The sequence below is a fragment of the Cololabis saira genome, chromosome 9 (assembly GCF_033807715.1).
Source record: "Cololabis saira isolate AMF1-May2022 chromosome 9, fColSai1.1, whole genome shotgun sequence".
Lineage (NCBI taxonomy): Eukaryota > Metazoa > Chordata > Actinopteri > Beloniformes > Belonidae > Cololabis > Cololabis saira.
Genome location: NC_084595.1, coordinates 39,964,752 through 39,990,632, shown reverse-complemented (window position 1 = coordinate 39,990,632; position 25,881 = coordinate 39,964,752). Strand labels below are relative to the sequence as shown.

Genomic DNA, 25,881 nt, shown 5'->3' with positions numbered 1-25,881 from the left:
TGACTGGAGTTTAGCATATCCGTGGGATAGAACTGTTGCAGTTTTGGAAATGGACAACCTGATTGGAGAAGGACTTGTTTGTGTTAATTCCCATATTATCACTTATAAGCTGGATCTGTGTTTGCTTCAGAAAGATTCTGAAAGATACCCAGCCAATGTGAATAATACCTAATTCCAACTAATTTCCCTGTGGAGTAATTTGCGTGAGGACAAAAAAATAATATCGAGGCCCATCAAAGGAATTTTCTGTTTCAGGTGAGGCAATTGATAATAGATTAACTCTCAATTCACACTGAGCGCGGTGAATTTCAAGACATTTTTATCTGGAGATTAAAATTATTTGAGCTTTAGCAAGATTAAGTGGGCATGCTATGTTCCTCCGTGTTTTCTGACTTATCTTCAGTGTTATTATGATAAATGATCCTCTTAGATGTGACTGGAGGCTCAAAAGATGAGGTAAACATGGTGCAGTATTCTTATGAACCATATACTTGGTTTCCAGGGTGATGAGGACACTTTCTCCAGGACAGTTGTTTTTAAAATAAATGTATTCATCTCATTCTAACATTGTCTCTCTATGACATCACAGAGGGTGGAATCGTCTTGTACCGTCACCTTCTCAAAGCATTCCACGTTAACAAGAGCAGCAGTCATTTTAAAAGGGTAATCTGGTTGATCTGCTAGTACTTCTTGAATGTTTTGCTTCTGTGTACAAGATGTTTCAAAAGAAATGTGTTGCATTCGGCATGCTGTTCACCGTCATAGTTTGAATCTGAACCTATCTAGAACGCCTAGAGGGAGATCTGAGGTATCATTTACGTTGAATGTTGAAGCGTTAACAGGCAACAGGAGCTGTGGACGCGTGAACCATTCGCTCTGCCCATCAGTGAGTCTCGGGGAATCCAACCAATAAAAAACCCACATCTGATTCTCAGTCTTTCATCTTCTGGTATCATCACAGGATTTGAGGTTAAGCCAATTGGCAAAGCAACTCTTAAGGTAACAGAAAACTATATTAGATCATTTAAAATGTGCTAGAAAATAAAATAATAATAGAGCATCTGCTAAAAACAAAAAAGCTCGGGGTAAGGTACAACCACACTAGAGGGGTTAGGTTACGTATGGTCAGGCTGGTGTGCACATAACTGGTGGGTTTGAACATAAAACACTTTTCATACCACTGAAGGCCACGTCTCAGTTTGCAAATGGAGTTCCAGTCTTACATGAAAGGATAAAACAGTATGAAACAATGACAGTTTCACAGATTCGCCTTTTTCTTCTGGATCACCTGATTCAACAGGCCTCTCTCATATAACTAGGGATGCCCCGATACCGATACTGGTATCGGTATCGGGGCCGATACTGCTCTCATATACTCGTACTCGCAAAATGTTCCGATACCACGCACTGATACCACTTCATTGTTGTTGTAGTTACTGATTAGCGCCTCTAGGGGGAGATGTTGAGCCGCAGTCAGCGTGGTGATGAGAAGAAGAGAGTGATACATGAGTGAGACTAGCAGCACCGTTTCAGGCATGATAGCAACAATTAATGCAGCGGGACGTCAGCAGGGTGGACATATTTCAAAATAAGGGACGACGACGGAAGCAAGACAGACTGAAGCTACTGCTGCTAAGGTGTCAAGAGGAGGACAGGAGAATACGCTGTTTAATACCAGCAACTTGATAAAACATCTCCAGACGCATCATAAAGCTGAGTATACAGAGTTTTCTAATGCTACTGCAAGAACACAACAGCAACATTAGCTCAGGTTCTGCAAAAGCGACAGATAATGGCAAGAGACGACCCACGGGCCGTTAAAATAACGGAGGCTCTAACCCGTTATAAAGTGCTGGATGAGCAGCCACTGGATGACCAGTTGGAGAAGACGAAGGATTTCATCGTCTTCTCGACGCACTCAAGCCGCAATATGATGTTTCATTGATATGTTAAATGTTTGATACTTTCTTAAATGTGAAGACAGTGCCAGTGTGGAGACTTTTTATTTACACAGAAAGATAATTTTTTGTTTAAAATAGTTATTCTAATCATTTAATTTATTTTTATTGAATTTGAATCTGTTGCAAATAAAACTTGTCTTCCAATTCATTGCATTTTTCATTGTATTTTTAGCCTAGTTATTTTTGTGGTAGAAGTATTGTATCAGTACTCGGTATCGGCAAGTAAACAAATTTAAATACTCATACCAAAAAAATGGTATCGGGGCATACCTACATATAACCATTACCGAGGGAAAACACACACCTTGAAAAAGGTTGAAACGGCAGAAGAAGGTGAGAGCTGTCTATGTCGTTGTTTGTAATCAGTTGTCATGCAGCCAATTTCTGCATTTATTAACTCTGCAATTAACTCTGCGATGGGCTGCAAGAAAGCTTTTATAATTCAGTTCAATTCAAATTCAAAAATACTTTATTAATCCCAGAACAGAAATGAACTAGCGAAGACCAGAGCAATCAGCAACAAGGACTTCCCAGCAGAGCAGTGGCAGTCATGTGACGTGTGTTTATGTTGGTGGAGTAGAGGGAGAGCTTTTCTGACATGGAGCTGAAATGTCAGCACGAGTGCGGATTAGTTTCTTTTCAAAACAATGTATTGACAAGAGTGCAGTTGTGTAGACTAAACTCTGTTTGACTGATTTTTACTATGAGGAGTTTTTCTGAATCTTTGCAGCACTTCTCCTCCACCTTCATCCACAGATGTTGATTTCTTTGGGTAAAGGTTAATCTGAGGAGGAAATGGCAGGAATTACAATGAGCTGGATATACAACTATACATTTTGGTGGGTTTAGCAACGTAGGAAATGACAATATCTTCTCCTGTTTCTTTTTTAATGTTTTTGTTTAACACCAGAAATCCATGAGAAAGGGTTTTACTAATCCTAAAAGCATAGAATTAAATTGATTTAAATTCAATTTATTAACATGTCTATCTTTTTCTATCTTTCTGTGGGTCTTTTTTTGTTCTTCCTCTCTGCTCTCTCTAACAACTGTTTCCCATCCTCCTCTCTCATCTCTATGTTAAAAGATCACACCAATTTTTCAGCCCCTAGAGGATACAGATGACTCCTAATGATCCCTTGTTTCCTAGAGTGGGATTTTTTCCAGCCAGGAGCCAGGCCTTAATGGATACTTGGAACTGGCAGGAAAATGTCAGAGATGTACGAGTGGTAACAGATATTCTGATTTTCATAGATGAGTTTAAAAAAAAAAGAGAGAAAGAGGGAGAGAGAGAGAGAGATTACTGTACTGTCACATCAGGCCTGGTGATGTTGATGGTGCAGGTGGAGTTGAATCACCCAAAAAGATGAAACAGAAAATGTGTTTTTATGCGATATTTCAAAAAAAAGTTCTGATCCTCAGATGTGAAATTGTTTAAACTGAAAGATGCAAGGCTGGATTTTTTTTACATCAAGCTCACTTTGAAGCTATGCCTCTGGCTCATAATTTTAGTCCTCTACCCTTCTCTCGAAGACCCTGAAAAGCTGAAGCTTTCATCTTGGCGACCTATCACAGCCATCCCTCTCAGCAACAAGCTACTTAAACAACCAACCAATAATCAACACCTGAACAGGAGCTGGTAAACAAATCACGAAGCCCAAATGGCGTGTAATAGCAACAATTTTGGTGCTTTTACCAAAGCGGAGAGGAACAGAGAGATGGACAGAGGGAAAGTAAAAATAGGCGTGTAGATATGTGTATACAAAGATAACTCCTATTGTTTGGTTGCAACGTGTATGAGCCACAATATCAAGAAAAAAAGATTCACCTTAAAAACAACCTTTTATATCTTTCTTTTTTTTATTTGGGTCTTTACTTTATTTATTAATTTAGAATGAAATGAAACATGCCATCTGCCACAAAAGATCTGGGTTTAAATGTTCATAATCGACCCAAATCACCTTCTAAATACTTTATCATATTACAAGAATGAAACACTTTCTTTAACAGAGCAGGAGAGCACTTAAAATATATTTCCACAAAATGTAAATAATATTCTACCACATAAATGCCAGGAGCTCACCCGAGGAGCATAACAATAATAAATCATGCTATAACTGACAGAGTCGGGCTTCTTTCAAGTTAACACCTATAGGACGCCATTAGAGAAACAAAAGCGCAGAAAAAATAATATATTTGGAGACAAATCTGGTCATATTTAATTTGTTTATACATATAGACAAATAAATCTTAAATTAAACACAGACCACTGGAGGGATTCTTTGCAGTATCCTCCCAGTGGTCAGTCAAGGAACTGCAGTTTTTCTTCCTGTAGGGCTTCAACTCAGATGTTGGAATGTTGGCCTCGTTATCATCCTTTTTTCTGCTAGTTGAACTGCACTAATTATTCGGGATATGTCAAAGAGCATTTGTTTAAATGATTTATTGAAATTAGCACACCACTCTGTTACCACCATAGACTGTTCATAACAATGGGTAGCTCTGCTCCCAGCTCTTTCAGCTGAACTCTGCTGAAATACCTGCAGAGCTGCCGCCAGACATCTATAGCGGTCAATGAACTGTTTAATAAGTTATTTCAACAGTGAAATAAAAAATGACCGCCACATTTAGCCAATGCTGGGTAAATACAAATGGATGTTTCTTTGCTAAGTGCGGTAGCATGATGATTATGGAGAAGCAAGTGATAACAGCTGGTCATTGGCTGTGCCGACTGCCAATCAATAATATGAGAAACTAGAAAATTCCAGGAAATTTTGATATGGGCATGCTCTACTGGCCATTTGTCCCCTCTTGCTGCTTTTGTTTGGTGTGGTACTGGTTGTCTTTGGGGTTGTTCTGGTTCTGTTTGAGGTGGTTCTGGTTGTATTCTTTCCTATGCTCCCCCATAGGAATGAATAGGTTTTGTATAGGCTTGGTAACAACCCTGATGAAAGGTGAATGGTGCCATTTTCACATTAAATGTTTTTAAACACAGCTTCATGAGTTTATAATATGTTGTAGTCCACAGTGGGGAGAGTCCTTGAATGTTTAAATTATGTCTCTATGAGATCCTGTTACCTGGCAACAAGCGTCCAAAATCAAATTGACATTTTTTTTTTAATTCAGAGTTAAATATCTAAAAAAAAAGTATTAGCGAAATGAGGTTGTATGCTCCTTTAGTCCGATTCGGCCCAAGTCTTTCAACATTTAAATGATGTCTCTACGATAAAGTATGGTATAACAAAATGCTACCAAATTTTCAGCATTTTTTCCATTAGGTACCCGCTAGCGTTGCCATGGTAACACCTTTGACTGAGAAAAGTCATGCCCATCGAGGCACAATGGAGACGCACGTACTTATGTATGCCATGCGTGACTGTTAGATTTCGGGCAGCATTAACGCAGCGGGTGTTTCGCGACTTTAGCTTACTAGAAAAATGGCCCTTTTGGCCATTTTACCATTTTGCATTGTAAAGTTTTTTATTTTTTCATTATTTCTGGCATTTTTGTTGTTTTTTTTCAAGATTTTCTTTCAGGTTCTTGGCATAAACCCCTTGCCTTGGGGTGTTTCTTTTTTTTTTTTTTACTTTTCAAAGGCTTATGCAAAATGGCCCCTTTCGGGCCATTTTGCTGTATCTTAGTCGAGGTGAGTGAAGTGTGGGTGAGACTAGTCCAACTTTTAGTTTGTCGCACCCAGTTTAGCCATGTGGTTCACCCTGCGGTACACTGACTTTTTTTACTGGGTGAATTCTGGGATGTTACCTGTAGTGGGTTCTCAAGACTGATAATATAAGTCACCTTTCTGGATATTTGATGTATTGAATGTTATTGTTGTTTGTGTGTATATGAACACATAGTTACTGCTCCTTTAATAGTCAGGGGCTAGCAGTGCACGTTAAGCTTGTTTTGTGGTCTGGGTTTCTGGGCAGCCAAAGTTGGAGAAATAAACAGCTGACAGTTAAGTATTTGAGCCTACTGCAGGAATTGCCTCGTTTTTGAGTCCTTTTGCAATGCATTATTTTTCAATTTGATCAAAACAAACTGCTGAAGAGATGCTGTCTACATCTGCATGCATACTGTAGTCTGTGTGACAACTGTTATTGATATTTATAAAACAGTACCATGTAGGCATGTTTCTGGCATGTTTCTGTTAAACTGCAGCTGGACTCTTTATACTTTAATCCAACTAACGACAGAAATGACACCTGTCAGGATGTCGTATAAAAAGATGAACTATTTGTCCATGAAGGTAAGTGTGTCCGTGAATTTTAGAGGACGTCTGCCATTAAAAATATGAGTCTCTGTCAACCTGTCAACCCTCGTGGTTTTTCGTTCGTAATGTTGAAGCTGCTTGTCATTTGGAAACCTGTTAGAGCAAAAACCTGCTGTGTGTGCGTGTGTATGTTTGTGTGTGTTTGTGTGTGTGTGCGTGTGTGTCCAGGAGGCTTGTAGCAACAGGAGGGGGTAAACAAGGTAACCTTTAAAGCTTTGATCACCCTTGAGGAATGCAGTAGCCTGAGGTGTCAGTGTGAAGGTTAGGAGGAGAGAAATGAATGGAAACATTGAGTCTATCACAGCGCCTGCTGCTGTCAATAAGTATGATCATAGATATCTGTATCCGTCTCACAAGTTGTATCTTACCTCAGCCAGCGGCACAATGCCCTGGATGTCAGTGTTGCTGATGTAGAGGTGGGAGACTTTTTCCGTCTGCTTGGAAGTTGTTTGTGCAGCAGTTGGGTATTCCACGGTCCAGTGTAGTGTCTGGGTGGGCACCAGGTGGATCACGTTGTCCACCTCAAAGTCCAGCTGCATCACCTCATACGAGGGACTTTCCAATCTATGAAGGCAAAAAAAACGGTGTGGTTTGCATCACATGCTTTATTTTATAAAAATTGAACATGTTAAGATAATTAAAATGAGTGTTGCTTGTGATATTGCCCAATGCTTCTAGCTTTAGGATGATGACAGATTCTCAGGCCTTTGTGCACCATACACTAAAATGTAGGATATTACAGAGGTATTACGTGACTTTTGCTGTTTATTTACTTTGGTTATGACCTTTTATTTTGTCATTATTTTACCCATAACACAACAGAAGTGTAATTACACGACCAACTTTTATGACATTCATACTTCAACTCAAATTGTCCAATTCCAATACAGTTCTTTTTTGGTACGAATCTGATTTGACAGTTCATAACTATTAAGCTGGGAATTATATAACTTAGTGTCTTGCAGCTTTCATGTGAATGTACACAACTCTCTAAAAAGACACACATGAACACCAGATACCTGCCAGCATGAGCCATTTGCGTCAACAACAAAAATGTCACATTTGTGTGATCACATCTTTACAGAGAGCTGATTAAGTTAGAATGCAAATAATGCAGAATAGAAGCGACTGAAGATTGTACTGTTGAAATTTGGCTCCAGATGACGGGTAAGACTTGCAGAGCCATATGCAAAAAAGATCAAGGGAGAGAGGACTGATTTTTGCCTAGGAGTTGCACGTGTCTGCTTAACAAATAAAACCCTACCGCTGCGAAAATGCTGCAAGAATGATAGTGAAGCATCATTGCACTAACGTCAAACCGTTGTCCAACGGTTTGTAACGTTCCAAAGTCATACATTTATCAAAAACATGTCTTTGCTTAGACTTCTGTTTGTGTATCATCTTCAGCAGAGACTTGAAAGTCTAGTCGTTTTCATTACAGTAACCGCGATGATGGATGCATTTCTCGGCAGGAACGCAGAACTGGGCACATCTGTGCAAATGTGCAACATCCAGGTGCAAATGCTGCAAAAAATAGAATTGATATCTTAAAATGAAAACTGACAAACTGACTTTTTTGCATCTGCACAGCTTAAAAACAAACAAAGAAACACACAAAAAAACAACCTAGTTCACTTCAGACAAGTATTGTAAATGCAGGCCTGGGGAACTTGATGCTCCACTAAGATCAGCGTTCCATCTTGTCTGTTTATTTGCACTGGTGAAAATATAGCAGATCCCACTAAAGCAGCAGAAAATGGTTGAGTCTTGTTTTTTTTTTTGCCATATCCATTACTTTGCCACACATCTCTGTGCTAAAAAAAGCCAATTAAAGTTTCATATGTAGCTATATATTTAATGTTGAGAGTTATCAAACACTAAGCAAAAGGGTGAACTCAAGACATCAATTTCAGTGTGGTTCCTCTACTAGGATACTGCATGGTAATAAACCCCATAGTTTGAATATGTATATGAGTTTAGGAACATATGCATCAAATGTGTGAGGAATTGATTATCAATATCTGGAATTTCTTTTCTTAATATTTATGAGCCAGTCTTATGTATATAATTCTATCCCAACGTACATACTGCAACAACAACACACTAAGAAATAGATATAGTTAAGATAATAAAGATAACATGTATTGTCTCAACCCAACCTCTTCTAAAAATCCCAGTTTACTTATAATCCACAAAATACGCTTTTGTCTTTTGGTTCAAGGTTTATCCCAGCCAATTTGTCCTGGCATCTCATAAAGGCTGACCAATAAGGTAGATTAGATTTATCCTCATTAAAAATGAGCACACAGTCTACTTGTATAGACTAAATTCAAGTAACATTTTTTAACTTTTTTTTTCCTGAACTGGGTCACATTTTCTGTTGGTAGGCTGTTTAGCTAAGGAAACATTCATTCTAATACAAACACATTTAGGATTTGAGGTCCCACTAGTCAAGAAAAATGGATTTATGGATAATTTATGGCTGCTCTGAATAAGTGAATTGTTTCCTTGCTTGCTTGAGAAGCTTTCTTGGTTGGTAAAACTTAATGAACTCTTAATGAACTCCGGATATTATAATTTATGTAAGTTAGCATGTCAGTGATTCAGTTAAACTATTCCATCTCAAAGAAAGAGACTTTCCTCTCCTGTCGCTTTCCCCTTCTGCAGATCCTGATGCATGCAAAGATACTTTTGTGTTTTTGGGCGTCTTGAGCTCCCGCTGCACTTGATGCCCTTGGAACTTCACAGTTGGTCATTCCCTGCGTTGCTTCGCTACTCATTAGACATCCTGACTCAATCTGCTTCTTCTGTGAATTACATCCCGTTCTACCACTTGTCACTACACAAGCCTTCATATCTCCATCTTCATGCTGTATCTTGAGGTAAACCCTGCTGGTAACGACTGTCGAGTCAGTTTGAATTTATGAGTGAATGAGTGAATGAGTGAATGAGTGAATGAATGAACGAAAAGTCTAGAATGCAGACATTTTTCCACATTGTGCAAACAATGATTTAAATGATTCCTTTGGTGGAGATGGCAGTCAAATATACAAACTTACATTCATAGCAGGAGCAATGTAAAACGTGCCTTGGAGGAACTGTAAAAATGAACTTTCACAACTACACACACCAGCTGAGTACATAAAAAAGCTTTCTTATTGTTATCACCACAGACACAAACAGATACCAAGTGTGATTAGTGGAGCATTAAAGAAAAGAAACAGGTTTAAATCTTTTTTTTTTAGGTTTAAAAAACGGTATTCTACACATGCCGACTCATGAAGACGTATAGAAGTTAAACGTCCTGACAGAGCCAGTTGCTGAGGCTCTGTGACATCTGCCGTGTCTGTGAGCGAGGGACAGTGTGTGCACGTCTATTGAGATGGACTGAGCAACGAGTTACAGAGCGAGATTAAGGAGGAAAACTGATAGGAGTCAGCTCCCCTTGACCTCCTTCAGATCTCCCATCATGTTTGATTTCCTGTCATCTGTCTGCACCAATCTCCTTCCCGTTCTGTCTCTTAGTGATGTTATGTGACGCCATATCATAGTTAATCCTTCTTTGGAAAGGTTTTTTTTTTTTAAGCACAAAGTTTGTAAAGTAATTATCTCATGTAGTTACATAGTTTTTTGGTTTATTTTTTCCCACAGCCACCAGATTTAATCATTTACTCTTACAGTACATGCAACTTTCAAGACTTTTGAACATGTGCAGCTCAATGATGAAGAAAAACTACCAGTGAACCCCACAATACATCATCGCCGGGCCCTCCTGCTATTTTTTAAGATGAGAGCAGCAGACCTTTTTTGCTGGGGGGGGCTTTGTACAGGCACCATCATCCAGGGTCACAGTGTTCCTACTTTCCTTTTATCCAGCCTTTTTTTGTATTGCAAACAGTAATGGCTGTTAGTGAGCAGAGTCATGCTGATCACTTTGTTGCTGCCAGTGGGAACACAGACTGACAGTCCAATTTCCTAATCTGAAATTTCAAACTCAAAGTCATCTGCCGAAGCCCCGTGATCCTGGGCGCCCTGATTTTCTCCGGCTGCACTGAGCTCATCCTGCTTCACTCCGTCCCTGCCACATTTCTCCTCGTTTTGGGGCTGGGTTGAGCCACAGCTGTGGGAAGTAGGGCCGCGGGAGGTGGAATAACAGGCCTCATGGTTGGAATATAAGGCATAGTGCACCCCAATCAGATTGGAGATAAAAAATATTAGAAAAATAAGTTTTCTGTGCTTTTTCACATAATCTCCTTTTTTTAAAATTGATACAAAATTCAGAATTAGTATTTTATTCCACTATTCATCATGATGAATGCTTTATATATGTTGATGCGGATAATGATAAGTCCAATATACATGTCCAGTTATTGAGTGTGCCTAATTTGATACGTCTTTTTTGGGTTAATTGAACATCCAACTCCAAAACCCACAACTCACTGTTTATACCACAGCTCTGGGTGGAGCTAGATCCCAAGATAAGGTTGAAATTACACTTTAAAGTTCAAATGAAATGATTATACAGCGCAGCATTTTTCTAATAGTGTCATTTGTGGTTTTGGCATTTAGTTCCTGTTTTATTTTGAAACCCCATGTTTGAGTTATGCCGTGACTTCCCTTGTTCCCATCTGCCCTGATTGTCTGCACCTGTGTCTCGTCAAGCCTTCAGTGTGTATCTTGTCTAGTCTTTCCCTTGCTCCCTTGCTGGTCCATGTTGTTTCTACCCTCTTTGTGCCCTGTCAGGGTTTTTGGTTTTCTCTAGTGATTCGCTCTTGTGTTTTTTGTAAATCCTGCTCAGCAGCACTTTTGGTTTGTTTTGGCATAATAAATCACCTTTTTTTGAAACTCCTGTCTCCTTTGGTCTCCTGCATTTGGGTCCTAATCAACCACTCTGTGACAGATATGATATAGAAAATGTAAATACAACATTTACTTGGACTGCTGTTTCTCCGCAGACAGTAAACACAAAAATTTAATGCCTAAGCAGAAAACAAATTGGTTGCATCGAGAACCAATTCAAAACACTCAACCCGATCAAATGCATATGTAAAGAGAGATAATACTGAGTTGCCCGTGACCCTGCAAAGGATAAAGGCTAAATTATGGTTCTGCGTTAAATCAACGCAGAGCCTACTACGCCATAGGGTACGCGGCTACGCGGGAGTCTCTCCGCAGCCTACGCCGTAGCCTAACGTGCAACTCCTAAAAAATTTAACTACGTGTCGAGGCGACGCGGACCCATCGCAGACCGAGAGGGCTGTGATTGGTTCGCTTGGTAGCAACGCATTTCCGGTTCCGGTTTGTGAAGCAGTAGTGAACTTTCAGCGCTCTTTTCTTCGTGTGTGATTTTTTTTTTATGGGGTTGTTTTGTTTTTTTGCACAATAGTTGTCCTTATCTCTTTGATTCACTGTGACTGGAAAAGCCGGAAGCTAAACAAATTATCAAATAGCGCTCTCGGGGGGTACTGCACCGCGGCGAAATGGAGTGATGGAGAAGTCCAAAGGGTTCACGACGGCGTCACGGCAACGGCGTAGGCTCTGTGTTGGTTTAACGCAGAACCATAATTCAGCCTTAAAGCGGGTATAGAAAAGGGATGGATGGATGGATAATACTGAATCGTTCTGGGAAGGTTTGGAGGGAGAGTTGTCGGTGATCATCCACCACAGATGAGCAAAAATAAATGCATTGGCTACAACACTTTAGTTAGTTCCAAGGGAAGTTGGAACTTCAATATCAATGCTCTATGACAGTTAGTGTTTAGTAAACCTCTAGTTAGTGTAAACTCTTGTGTGTTAGAGTCAGTAGTCATAGCTGCAGCTATAGAACAAGACTATAATAGTTAGTCTCAAACATAGCTTCGTGGTAGATATGCTGCTATAGGCCTACGCTGCAGGGGGGCACCGACATGATCCACTGGGCGGTGCCACTCACTTGTCTTCTCTTATCCTCTTTCTTTCTTCGCTTCTCCTCTTCCATTTTTTATTAATTATAAGTATCTCATAGCCATCATTTTTGTCCATCGATCTTGTAGTTTCTTGTGCTGGCCCCCTTTTTTCTCTTTTGTGTATGTTTGCAGGCCGGAGCTTCGGGAGCTGCATGCTGATCTGCGGTCCCCCCCTCTGGTCATCCCACTGCTGCTTCCACATGCCTGTGGGGATGTCTGCTGTGTGCTTGCTGATGTCCTGGCCTGACCCCCCCCCCCCGACTCCCCCAGTCTGGCCTTCGGCAGGAGGGCCCCCCCTTATGATCCTGGTTCTGCCCAAGGTTTCTTCCCTCCTAAAGGGGAGTTTTCCTTGCCACTGTTTGGCTTAAGGTTTTTCATCCCTTAGGGGAGTTTTTACCTGCCATTGTTTATGTAATAATTGCTCGGGGGTCATGTTCTGGGTCTCTGGAAAGCGCCTAGAGACAACTTCTGTTGTAATAGACGCTATATAAATCAAATTGAATTGAATTGAATTTTCTTAGTTGAAACTGAGGCGACTTTTTGACTTTCTGGTGACCATCACGGTGCACCATGTCCTGTATTCGCATTTGTGTGCCACCAATAACATCACTTCTTGTGTAACATTGAAGGACACAGCAGCAGTACACCTAATTTATATTTTACAAGCACAAACACTACATAGGTTTAGACACATACAAACTGAGACACGATACTCTGTCACTCCCACTTTCTCTTCCTGCCTCTCTCCCTCTCATAGACACGTGTACCAGAGCAATGCGCAAGCAACACACTGCTTACCCTGTCTTCCACACACTGATACACGCACATGTACAAAGGACCATCCAAAAATTGTTGAGCGTATTTGGGTGCAGAGTAATCACTGGAGCTGAAAAAGCAATGTGTCTGCAGTGACAGGTTCATTCAGGTGTTAGCTCCTTCCCAACCACAAGGCTCCAAAACAATATTACGCTGTCCTCTGGTGCATACGTATACACAGACAAGCTCACACATATACACACGGCAGCACTGCTCTCCAACACTCAAAACTAAACAAACCAAACCGCTGCAGAAGTTCACACTTTCTCACGATGTTTGAGTTTGTGTTCCTTTCAGGAGTGCTGACCTTCAGCTGTTATTCCTGCTACTAACACAGTGGTATGGTAGAAGTTGAAAATGTTGCACTGACTGATAAAATACAAAATAACTGTGGCTACTGAGACAGGTATGAAAACTTTAAACAAGACATTGTTGTTCCTTTCTCAAAAGCTGACCCAAATTCACAAAACATTTACAACATAGATTCTTATTTTGGCCAAAATACCACAGGGAGGGAGTACAACAAGTCCAAATTAAACCGTGTCTGTTCACCTCTGTGAATACCAGCTGGCGTTTTTATGGAGTGAATCAGCCACTCTGCTCCTACAGGGTGTGCCTCTTATGAAATCAGTGTCAATATTTTGCTCTTACCCTTTTCAGATATACAGTAAGCATGATTTAAACTTGAAATCATGCTTTTTATGTATGTTTTGAAGTCTTTGTAAAGCACTGTGAATCACCATGATGTTGAATTGTACTATATGAATAAACTTGCCTTGCCTTTTATACTTACAGAGCGTAGCTGGTTTAAAATTAACTTGAGTTTTGCTGTTTGTGTTGTCTTGTGTAAACATATCCATCCATTCATCCATTTTCTATACCCGTTTGATCCTGTGCGGGGTCACGGGGGTCTGCTTGGGCCTTTCCCAGCTCATTACAGGTGAGAGGCAGGGGTGTGTGAACGTTGTCATAATAAAAATAATAAAGGTAATTTATAAATATGTTATATAGAGTTTTGAGTTTGAATTTGAACAGAGGAAGGGAGTCCATCTTTGGGATGTCCCGTGGGAGAGAATTTGAGAGTCGAGCCACTCGCCTCCCCATGGTGCTGAGGCGGGAGGGCACAGTGAGGTGGATAAAGGACGGTGACCTGAGGTGACAGTGTGGAGGAGATTGGACAAATAAAAAGGGGCAAGATTGTGGAAGGCCATGAATGTATGCAGGAGGATTTTGAATGCTATTCTGGATGAAACTGGGAGCCAGTGCAGTTGCTGTAGGACTGGGGTGATTTGATACATTCTGGACCATTTGAAGCTAATGGAGGGATTTGTGAGGGAGATCAGAGAAGAGAGTTGCAGTATTCAAGGTGGGAGGGGACGGCTGTGAACAATTAAGGATAGTGGTGTTGGGTAATTAGGGAGGGGTGGACATGGTTAATGATGCGTAGATGGAAATATGCAGACCTGGCTAATATTACTGGTGTGAAAATGAAATGACAATGTAATATCAAGGATGACATTCAATATCTTAACCTGAGGGGAGATGGGGATTTAGGGACTGTTGATTGAGAGGGAAAGACTATTTTGTTCGATGATTTCTGTTTTGTTGCTGTTTAGTTTTAGGAATTTGGAACTGAACCAGAATTTTATTTAAGACAACCTGGTGGTGAATGAGGAAGGTGAGAGTGTAGAACTTGTTATGCTGGAAAAGTAGAGTTGGGTGCAGTAGAAATGGATATTGAATATTACCAAGGGGAAGGGGGTGGATGATGGAGGGCAGGGGCCCCAGCACAGAACCCTGGGGCACACCTGATGTAATGCAGGAAGGGCAAGATCTTAAGGTCTTGAGTAGGATGAACTGAGTGTGGCCTGAGAGATTTGAGTGAAACCAATATAGGGTGCGTGTGAGTGATGCCAATCGAAGATGAGCTCGGTCTGTACTCAGTGGCACTTGAATTAAGCCAAGAGGTGGTCTTGATTAAAATCATCTGACAAACTACTAGTGGTCCTCCTGAGAGGAACCACACCGAGCCAAAATAGGGCTACATATGGGTTTGCCTCTTCATAAAACACGCATCCAACTTCGATTACACAGGATCTTCATTTTGTATTTGTTTGACAGATACAGGTGAACAGAGAAGTAATGTGCTGATTTGAAGTCACAGATTTTCTCTTTGTGAAAAGAAACCAAACAAAGGCGAATATTGTATATAAAGTTTTAAAAGTTGAAAGTAAGGCACACTGATAAGCATAACAAGGCCTTATATTTATCCACAGTAAATCTGATCTGATACAAAAATTCATGAGACAGGATGAAAAGATATAGTTATAGCGAGAGACTTAAATTACCTCAATCCATTATAAAACAACTCTTTGGATACTGTAAAGAGCTTGGTCATTGGAAGATGGGCTTTTATTCCAGCTGATTGATAGCTCCGTACAAAACAAGAAAGACAGACAGACACATATCTTTTTGATAGGGAATGTCTCCCTGCCAGGGGAGGCAGGCGTGGCTTAGCCTATAAACCCAGATAAAAAGATAAACTTCTGGCAGCAGAGTGTGTCTTCTGAGACGCACTGGTTGGACTCACTTTAGTGTGAAACTTGTTTTTAACACTTCTGGAGTCTCAGAGTTGATTTGGAGGGATGATTTACTCCCTCCACTCTCAACCTCCCTTTATCTGTTTAGTCTGTTTATCACTTGTTTTTATTTCATTATGAAAACCCTCAGCCTTTAAAATGCCCTTTAAAAACGGAGGGGTTTCTGGAAAATGAAGAGCTGTCTACTAAAACCTTTTTATTTTTCTGAATGATGATGCATCTTCATATTTCTGTTGGAACATTGCACAATTTTGTGTGCATCTCTGCGTGCAAGGCAGTCATTATGGGCATTGGCGAAACAGAAGTCTTGACACACTGACCCAGGGGGGAGCATAAGGACATGCAGGAATCCTGCAACACTTCCAGCTGCCTTGTCATTCAGTAGAAGTGGACACACAGTCAAGGACCCATGTATCTCTGTGTCACAACTGCAAAACTTTTCTTAAAATATGCCACAACATTATATTTACCATGCCAAGTGATGTGGAACAGCCCTCTTTCATTTTCTTAAGTGAGATGTGGTTCATGTGTTTTATTTACATGTTTAAATATTAATCATTGAATATAAATTAAATTTCAAATTATTTTGAGGCTTGTGGAGGATTGATACCGAGTTACCGAGAATTTCACTTTTTCACTCAAATTGTTGTTTTTCAGAGCAATTCAGTTCCCCATGGCTCTTCTGTAATTCAAATCCTGTTGCTGACCCCTTACTGGTTTGTTCTCCTGAAGAGAAGCAGGTGAAGAAAAATCTCCCCCAAAGTGTTTTTTTTTTAAAAAAAAAGGAAGACATATACAATCCAAAAACCCGCACAGTCACTCACACCATGTAGCAAGTGTTGGGAGGACGGGGTGTCTTATCATCTTGTACTGTTGGAAAGTGGTGCTCTCAGGGGAAATTCAAAGGACAATAGAGAACAAACACACACGCACACACACAAACCCACACACCTAGAGATATGCACCGCTGGCAAGAAGAGAGGCATGCTGCATCCCCTGAGAGAAAACAAGGGAGGATTGAAGTAGGAGGAGAGCAAGAAAATAAAGCGAAGGAACATTTTTTTTCGTTTTGCTCAGAGGAAGTCGTCACTTACAGCATTTCCCCCAAAGCACCTGAACAGCCAGTGTGAAAGAGACAAAGAGGTACACATAGGGTATTATATAAAAGATTCAGTCAGAGGAGGACAGAGGGAGACAGAAGTAAATATGAGATGAATCCTTGCTGAACTATAGGCAAAAAAACCACCCTGTCAGAGACATCACACGCCTTCGCCTCCACTGTGTGCTGATGTGACTGAGACAGTTGAACACTGAGATGCATCGTACAGGTGCAGACAACCCCTGTCAGTTTGGTTTTAGAACAACCCTGAACCTTTCGTTTCAGGGTGCTTATAATTGTGTGTATTTTCCTGTTTTATTCAATCTAAGATGGGGGGTTTAAGAACCATTCACATTTAATGTCTCCAGCTCAACTCATATCCATCCAACAAAGACTTCCTTTAAGTCTTTTTAACCTGGTTTACCCTCCACTGACCGGCTGTTGGATGTGGGTAACCATCAGTTTTCAAACACTATGAAGACAAGGGATATGGCAAAAAGGGCAAGGACAAAAACAAACATTCTTTTGTCATTTCACTGCTTACCTTTAGTGTTTGATTTCGGCTAACAAAATTGTTCAGGCCCAAAAAACAAATGTATGAACATATTAGACTTTCATACAGAGTGTTTATTGTGACTCTCAAAAACACAGTGTAGTTATAATGAATTGTCATGTTAGATGTTACCAAAGGCTTAAAATATTGAGACAAAAATTGTCTTTTTTTTACTATTCTTATGCACATTATACTTACTTTTGAAAGTGCTGATAATGCTTACTTTTTGTTATTTTTTTCTAATTTCAGTGCTCTATGACATCATGCATGCAGAGCAAGAGCGGCATCAGTATTTAATTCTGAAGATTAAACTGGGCAGCAGGGAGCAAGCATATTCCCATTACAATGGATCTGCTAGTACTTATTACAGACTAGTTTGCATTGGTTTCCAAGATGTATCCAAAGGAGTGTGTTTTTGGTTGTAAGGGAAAATTGGATGAACATGGTGCAGTTTATTTTGCCAGGGCAGCAACGGAAGGAATGTTTCAATAACAAAGACCAGGAAAAAAGGTACACAACGACCACGTATGTCAAAGTTAGCTTTGGCAGCCAGCTCTTTCAACCGGCCCACTTTGTCGTTTAAAGCAATATATCCGATTTACATTTACCTCAGAGGTGAAATCAAAATTACTGCTAGGTTTAGCTGACACTGGGGCACTTCTGGTTACGAAGTGATGATGACTAGCCATTGACTGAGCCAACTGTCAATTAAAAAGCTGCGCTACGTAATATAAATAAATTCATATCATTATATAAATTCCCCTGCTGTGGTTTAAAAAAAAAAAAATCAACCCCCCTCAAAGTTGCCATGGATGTAGAATCATTACAAACCAAAGCAATTATTTTGAAACAGACTAAATATTAAAAACAGTGGACGTGAAATCGGCATGTTTCTGTGTTAGAATTACTCAGCTAGCAAGGATAATTGTCTGCTCCTGTATCATTGCGAATAATATATTTTTAAGGTAAACAGAACATTAAAAAAATATTTGCAGTATGAATCGGGAGTTAACTTTGAAAATCCTTCAATTAAAGCAGCACAACATAACTTTCAGCTTTTCTGAGTTTGGCGGCATCTTTTGGACAAAAGCGGTAGTGCTTTACCAGAAAGAACACTACGTTTCCCATGAGCACCAGCGCGTACTGCCGGAAAACTCCTGTCCCGTCGCGTGCATTTGTTTTGATGAGAGAAGATGGGACGCTTTTTTGTTTCACCAAGTGAACAGACGGAACGCAAAAAAAAAGATGTCAAACTGCTGGAAAGGAACTGGAATTTACCGGGATACCTTAAACAAGGAAGCCAGGGAGCGGTATATGGAGAAAATAATGATTATTAACGGTCTGGATCCATATGAAATCCCCTATCAAAGAATGGAGCTCCTCGTCGGAGCTGCACTCTTTAGAAATGATTTACTGCCGCAGTTCTGCAGAATCACCGTCTCCGGCTACCTTGTTTAGGAGTGTTTGGCAGCTGCTTTGGTAAATGTTTGACTCGCCATGTGTTTCAATAAATTTGTATAATAGTACAACATACAGTACATGTTTTGTATCCCTCTTACTTCTCTTTTCTTTTTTTTTTTACTGCTATATTATGGTGAAGAGGCTCCGAGGCGTGAGCAATATTTTTGTTTTCCTCGTGAGATTATTTTTTTCCTCTGCAGCTACAAATAAGAGTTAATATTTTTTCCTCCACAAACTAGTTTTATCTGAAGATTGGGGTTAATTGCACCGCAGAGAGCTGGCCAGCAACTGCGTTTAGCTGGAGAAGTGGGGAATAAAACCCGTGTTTTGATCCGACCCGGTCTGTGTGAGTGTTTGTGGTTTAAGGCACGTACCCTACGCCGTAGGTCTGCGTCGATTTAACGCAGAACCATAATTCAGGCTTTACTGTGTGGAAGGTTTGGTCGTTACAGCCGCGATCCAAGCGAGCCGACGACTCTTTCACTCTTTTACTGTGTTATATCAGATACTTGGCCTGCGTAGTTCTGTCTCCGAGCAGGAAACCGTTGAAAAGTTAAACCATTAGCGATCTTTTCCCCACGTCTGTTGTGTGGAGCTGCTGCAGCCACAACGCAGCAACGGGTTACCAGCTTCTGCTGAGCTCTGAGCTCCATGCCCCGCCCAAGGAGGGGGAAGTGACGTATGCCGTAAAGCAGTCAAAGTCGTAAAGATTTGTAGTTTTTTAGTGTGGCAGGGTTCCTACCATGCTCCTCAAAGTTACATAGTGCCACTGAAGGCGATACAGACTCCCTCAGACCATGACAGAGGTTCATTAAACCTGTTGGAAGTTGATGTACCATCACAATGACTCTGGAAATATGATATTAAGGTGGAAAAGTTACGTAGTGTTGCTTTAACGTGTGTGTGTATGTATATATATATATATATATATATATATATATATATATATATATATATATATATATATATATATATATATATATATATATATATTTTTTTTTTTTTCTTTTCTTTTCTTTTTACTGCACTATGTATATATATATATATATATTTTTTTTTTTTCTTTTCTTTTTACTGCACTATATGGCACACTTAAAATCCTTACATTTTGTAAAAAATTGTCAGTGCGCCTTATATATGGATTCTTGTGCTTATTGACCTCAAACCAATTTTATGTAGTACACTGCACTAAAAAAATCTGTCAATGTTTTAGTGCACCTTTGGTAAGCAATGAAGCCACTGCACTTCATTGATTGTCGAACCATTCCCAGCTGACACCTTTCTATAATTAGATGTCAAGTCAGCTATTTTAGCGTGAACCGAACTTTCAAATCTGTATCATAATCCAATTATAATCAAATGTTGTAATACAACGTAGTTCCAACCTCACACTAACTTTAGGTGTCCAATGTTTTAAAATTCGAGTGTATTTTTCTGTATTATTTACAACTGAACAATATTCAGTTATTGGGAATGAGTTGAATAAAGTTCAACTAACCAGACGGTTTTGTTTTGTTTTGTTTTGTATATGTTTTATCATGCGCGACTTATGTATGAAAATAAATCTGTTCATTGTTGTTGTGCTTTATAATCCGGTGGGCCTAATGGTCCACAAAATACCGTCTATATTTCTATCCTTCATGCAGAAAGTTAGAAACATGCAGGTTCTTTCACTCCTAGTGTTTGCTACAAACTCACAAATTCCTATACAGTAGACTTCTCTAAAGAAAAATGATTTCCATGAGAGTTAGTAAGCTTTGCTAATAGTAATAACAATAACAAAAAAAAAACTAAAAAAAAACAACAAACCAGAATATACAGGAAACAGCAATCTAGAAGATTTTGGAATTGCCAACCAAAGATTTGTTTTTTCAAACAAGGCTCATATGCAGTCCATTAAAGCTCAGAGACTCATGGACAATTTACCGGTAATTTAAATGAATAAATCATTTACTGTGACTGTACTGTAGATGCTGAAAGAAATTAGCTTTTTTTAAATCTAAACTTTACAATATCATGAAAAGATGAAGAGAGTGTAAAATCATCCAGTGTGTTAAATCCGAAGCTGGGAACCACTGTTGGAGGCGCGTGACCTTCCAGGCCCCAAGAGTGACTGCCTGAGAGGCCATCATGTCACTGCAATCAGTTTTGACACATGCACTCAACTGTATAACACAAGGATGAAGCCATATATCAATTTTCTTTGTAGAAACACCACTGAGTTGTCTAAGCTCATCTCAGATAACTAGAAGGACAGTGAACATGTGTTCTGTGGACACATGTGTTTATGTTCCAGCTCACAAAGCATCCTAAATAAGACAAAACCATCCGGCTAGCGTGAGTGATGGTATGAGGGTTGCATCCGTGTCCATGGATTAAGTGACTTGCATAAGTGTCATTCAGAGATATACACAGCAATTTTGTCAACATATGCTACCATTAAAATGGATGCCTTTTTTCTAGATGGTCCGTGGCTATTTCAGCAGAACAATGTCATTCATAGACAGTGTGCGTGTGCTTGACAGTCCTGCCTGCAGTCCAATTCTGTCCCCTACAGAAAATGTACAGCACATCATGAAGAGGAGTATTAGAAAACATTAACCACACGCCATTTAGTAAAGGAAATTGTGTATTCAGACAGAATGGAGAAACAATCCCTTTAAATGAAAGAGAGATATAATACAATGGTAAATACACCAATATTCCAACATTTACTTCCTGATTTGACAACCTTCCCAAAATTACAGTACACCCCACCTCTTGCCCAGTGACTCCTTGGCTCCCTGTGACCCGGAATACTACAGAGGAGTTTAAAGCAAATCATGAAAGTTTGTTGCTTTTTAGAAAAATGTCCAACTTTTTCCGAGAATGGATTTGTGTTTGGAGTGACATGCCGAAAACATTTATTCTCGTTCAAAAAAGTAATATTAGAAAGAAGTTTCAGAAGGAGAGGTGTATGTGTGTGTGTGTGTGTGTGTGTGTGTGTGTGTGTGTGTGTGTCAGAGGTGGGTAGAGTAGCCAAAAATTGTACTCAAGTAAAAGTACTGTTACTTCAGAATAATATGACTCTAGGTGAAGTAAAAAGTAGTCATCCAAATAATTACTTGAGTAAAAGTAAAAAAGTACTAGGTGAAAAAACTACTCAAGTACTGAGTAACTGTTGAGTAATGTGTGATTTATTTTTTAACACAACCATTCAAACAGAAAAAAAGTAAAATAATCATATTCAGGCAAATTAAATCAATAAAATAAAATTAATAAAAAATAGCTTAAATTAAAATAATCTTAAAGTAAATTCAAGTACTTTAATAAATAATAAAAATAAAACAACAGAATAAATAAAAAAATAAATGAAGGCAAACAATGAAGACAATGCATACTGTTGCTGGTGTTTCCCACCATTTTTAAAGTGAACATGCTTTTAATGTGAGGCCAGGGGTGTTCCTTTTCTTCTGCGTCTGCATGGTCTGCGTTGCTGAAGAGCGCCATTTTCGATGAATTTTATCTGGAGACAATCCTGTCCCGCCGACTGAGGTTCAATATGGTCAGGTGATGAGACTACACGGCACAGCTACATTTTATTGGTGAAACACAGTCACATGGTAGAGCCTGGCGGACCCCTCTCTCTCTCTCTGACTAAAGCCTGATTTATGGTTCCGCGTTAAATCGAAGGCGTAGCCGCCGGCGTAAGGTGCGCGGCGACGCGCAACGTACGGTGTGCGTCGCCGCGTACCCTACACCGTAGGCTCTGCGTTGGTGTAACGCGGAACCATAAATCAGCCTTCAATAAATGCGCCCCTCTCTCTCTGAGAGAGAGATTGACGTGTACGCGGAGGGGATAAAAGAAAAGTAACGAGCTCAATGTAGCTTAATGTAGCGGAGTAAGAGGAACGGTTTCTTCTTCACAAATCTACTCAAGTAAAAGTAAAAAGTATAGTGATTCAAAACTACTCCTAGAAGTACAAAATTTCCCAAAACTTACTCAAGTAAATGTAACGGAGTAAATGTAACTCGTTACTACCCACCTCTGGTGTGTGTGTGTGTGTGTGTGTGTGTGTGTGTGTGTGTGTGTGTGTGTGTGTGTGTGTGTGTGTGTGTGTGTGTGTGTGTGTGTGTGTGTGTGTGTGTATGTGTGTGAGGCAGAGAGAGAGAGAGCGTGAGTGTGTGTCCAAGCCATAAAGAACACAGTATGCAGTGAGGTTGTCACTGAGAGGACAAAGGGCACTCTGGGGGAATGAGCGTGCATAAACAAAGGGCCGACACAGACTCAAAGTATTAAACCAGCACATAGATTGCAGTCTACTACTGACACAAAAAAACAACACCATTTGAATGCAGCTGCCGTCAATGTGTGCACGTAATCCACTAAGGCGGAGAACACACTTGCTTTTAATGTTGCGCTAACGTAGGTGAGGAGAATCTGAGACAACAGGCTCTACTTGTGGTGTAAATGTGGAGGATTTCACCAGGGGGCCTTTCTAGAAAAACCGCACCATACAAATCTTCCAGATTTGCAGGGGGGAGTAATAAACATAGAGACAAGAGGGACGTTAGCATTTGATTGTTATTAAAGGCATAATCCAAAGATAAATGGTAAGAGTGTAGGCTTTCGTCAGGGAACAAAACAATGTAAATGTTTTTGGATTACAATAGATATATACGGTTGCGGCATTGTGATCATTAATGTCAGGCCAGAGGGCAAGTAGTAGCGTCAACCTTTTTTTTAAAGCTTTTTGAAGCCTTTGACAAGACTTGAAAATATTCCACTTAAATGGGAATGTGGACGGAGTCCCTACGGAGAAGCTGAGATACTTTTAACTTTGTAAGTGTGTGAAGTGTTGACACATAAAGGACGAGCATTCATGGGCTATGCTTGTGTAGAACTGGATCAATACTTAAATACTGACAACAAAATATGGAAGCGTGAGCAGAAGAGGCAAACTCAAATCTGTTAGATTCAAGTTATTTAGTTCATTACCATCTAGTTACAGACTTGGGTATGATATAACACCATAATATTTCTTTTTTGAGAGGTTGCCAAGACACTGAATGTCCAGTACCATTGTCCATACCCTACCTCTACTGCTCAGCTTCACATCGCATCTTTTCTGAGGATGAGCAAACCAATGGTCCAAACAAATAGAGGACACGCGTGGTAGCCAACACCAACGTGCAAATGCAAATGGAAGTCAGTATATTTTTGGCTTAATGTGTGCTTTCAAGGTGAAACTTCAGAGAAAGAATGACAGATCAATAGTTGGCTTCCGAGCAACTAAAGAAAGATGCGCTGACAGAATTGAGCCATAAAGCAAAGGAAACTGCGTCCTGGAAATCACTTTACTTTTGAGCCAGCTGGCGCCAACGCTTAAACACGTTAACTGCCATTGGACCAATACAGAGGAATTATAAATGTATATTTGAATCCACGTGACTCAGTTTTCACCTGTTGGGTTTTTTTTGGGTTTTTTCTCCTCTGCTTTAATGGTTGACATGCTCTGCCAACTGTGTACATGTACATGCACTTGAATCTTTTGGGCCTGATTTGACATTATGTCTCCCTTAAAGGGGGCCTATTATGAAAAACAGGTTTTTTCTCGCTTTAACATATATAAAGTGCTCTCCCCTCAGCCTGCCAACTCAGAGAAGGAGGAAAGCAACCAAATTCTGCAGTGTCTGTACAGCCGCCCGGATGAGCCGTCCAGTGTGATGTGGATCTACGAGCCGTTCAGATTCTGCGATGCGTGAAACCACGCCCACAACTAACTTCGCCGGCCGGAGCTTCCGCCATTTTTTCGTAGCGGTGTATCGCGTCATTCAGGCAGCCAATCAGCACAGAGCCTCATTATCATAGCCCCGCCCACTCAGAATCCTGCATAGATAATGAGGTTAGTAACTGGGAAGATAAAGACATGGCTTAGAGACTGAATTTCTAAATTATTTAGCAAAAACTATCAAAAGCTTGTTTTTAAGACATTCAAGGCCTGTTTAAAATAGGTATTCGATGCCATAATAGGTCCCCTTTAATATAACTTCCTTCCCATTTCACCCCTTCGTTTCTATTTCTTTCTCTCCGCACATGTATTTAAAAACTATTTTTAGATGACGTACCTCGTATGTATACGTCCCTCATCTCCCTCCGACATCTGCTATGCTACATTGCACAGAGATCCTCCACCAGCATGAACAGGCCCCCTATCAAGTGCTTCTCAACACTACAGACAGATCTACTCCATCTATTATTCCTGTTCCCGCTTCCTTACGTGTACCTACCCCCTACTTGAGCAGACCGATATTCCAAGACTCTTTGTCCAACATACACAGACGAGTGTGCACATTTCAGCCGCACACAGTGTCTGCTTTTATCATTCATCCACTGAAAAAGTCCCCGCGCACATCCCTTCCTCTACATTTTAACAGCGGTTACACAGTCTCTCTTTCCACCATGTAAGCACAAGGGAGCAAACACAAACCTCCCCACACGGCCCTGCACAAATATACAACATGCAAAGGCTTTTAAGAAAGGCTCAGCGAAAGGACAAGAGTTTGTGCTTGCACCTGTGTGAGAATGTGTATGCATACTTAAACACCCTCACAGACGTCACGCTTTGTTGTTTTTTGGGTGTTCTGCATCTTCCTTTTGGATTCAGTTCTGGTTTTTTGGGGCAAACAGCAGGAAGAGCTGGGCAAGTTGCAAGAGTGGGAGCATCAAAATAGAACAGGGATTAACATGTAAATACTTACATCTTGATATCAAATGTGCCTCATTAAAAAGCTACTTTGTCAACAGAGGGTTCAGACTGATTTCCTTACGCTGGGTTAATCAGAAAACAAACAAAAATAAATACATTCATAAATCCCACTACTTCTATGTTGACTCATTTATCATAGAGCAAAGGCATTTTATTCATCATTATACATTTAAAGTTGTTGTGAATATTTTCTTATATTCATTCATTTTGTAAATGAATATGAGCAAATGGTTCAAATTACAAAAGCATTCGGTTTGTCTCCAGTGAAATGTTTTCATGAATTGGATTTAAAATGACTTTAAAATTGGATGAAAAATCCTGTTAATGTCAGACACACTTGCTGATTGAACCCTCCCCATTCATCTGGACTTGGGACCAGCACTATGACAACACCGGTTTCTAAACACTGAGAAGTTGGATTTTTGCA

At 40.1% G+C, this 25,881-nt stretch overlaps 1 protein-coding gene across 1 annotated transcript in view; it reads right to left on the bottom strand.

Moving 5' to 3' along the window:
* si:dkey-215k6.1 (transmembrane protein 132C) overlaps positions 1-25,881 on the bottom strand; it is a 345,761-nt gene that overhangs the window by 96,851 nt on the left and 223,029 nt on the right. Inside the window, exon 5 of the mRNA XM_061729571.1 lies at positions 6,600-6,795. Coding sequence (XP_061585555.1) covers positions 6,600-6,795 — 196 coding nt within the window. The remainder of the gene's footprint in view (positions 1-6,599; positions 6,796-25,881) is intronic.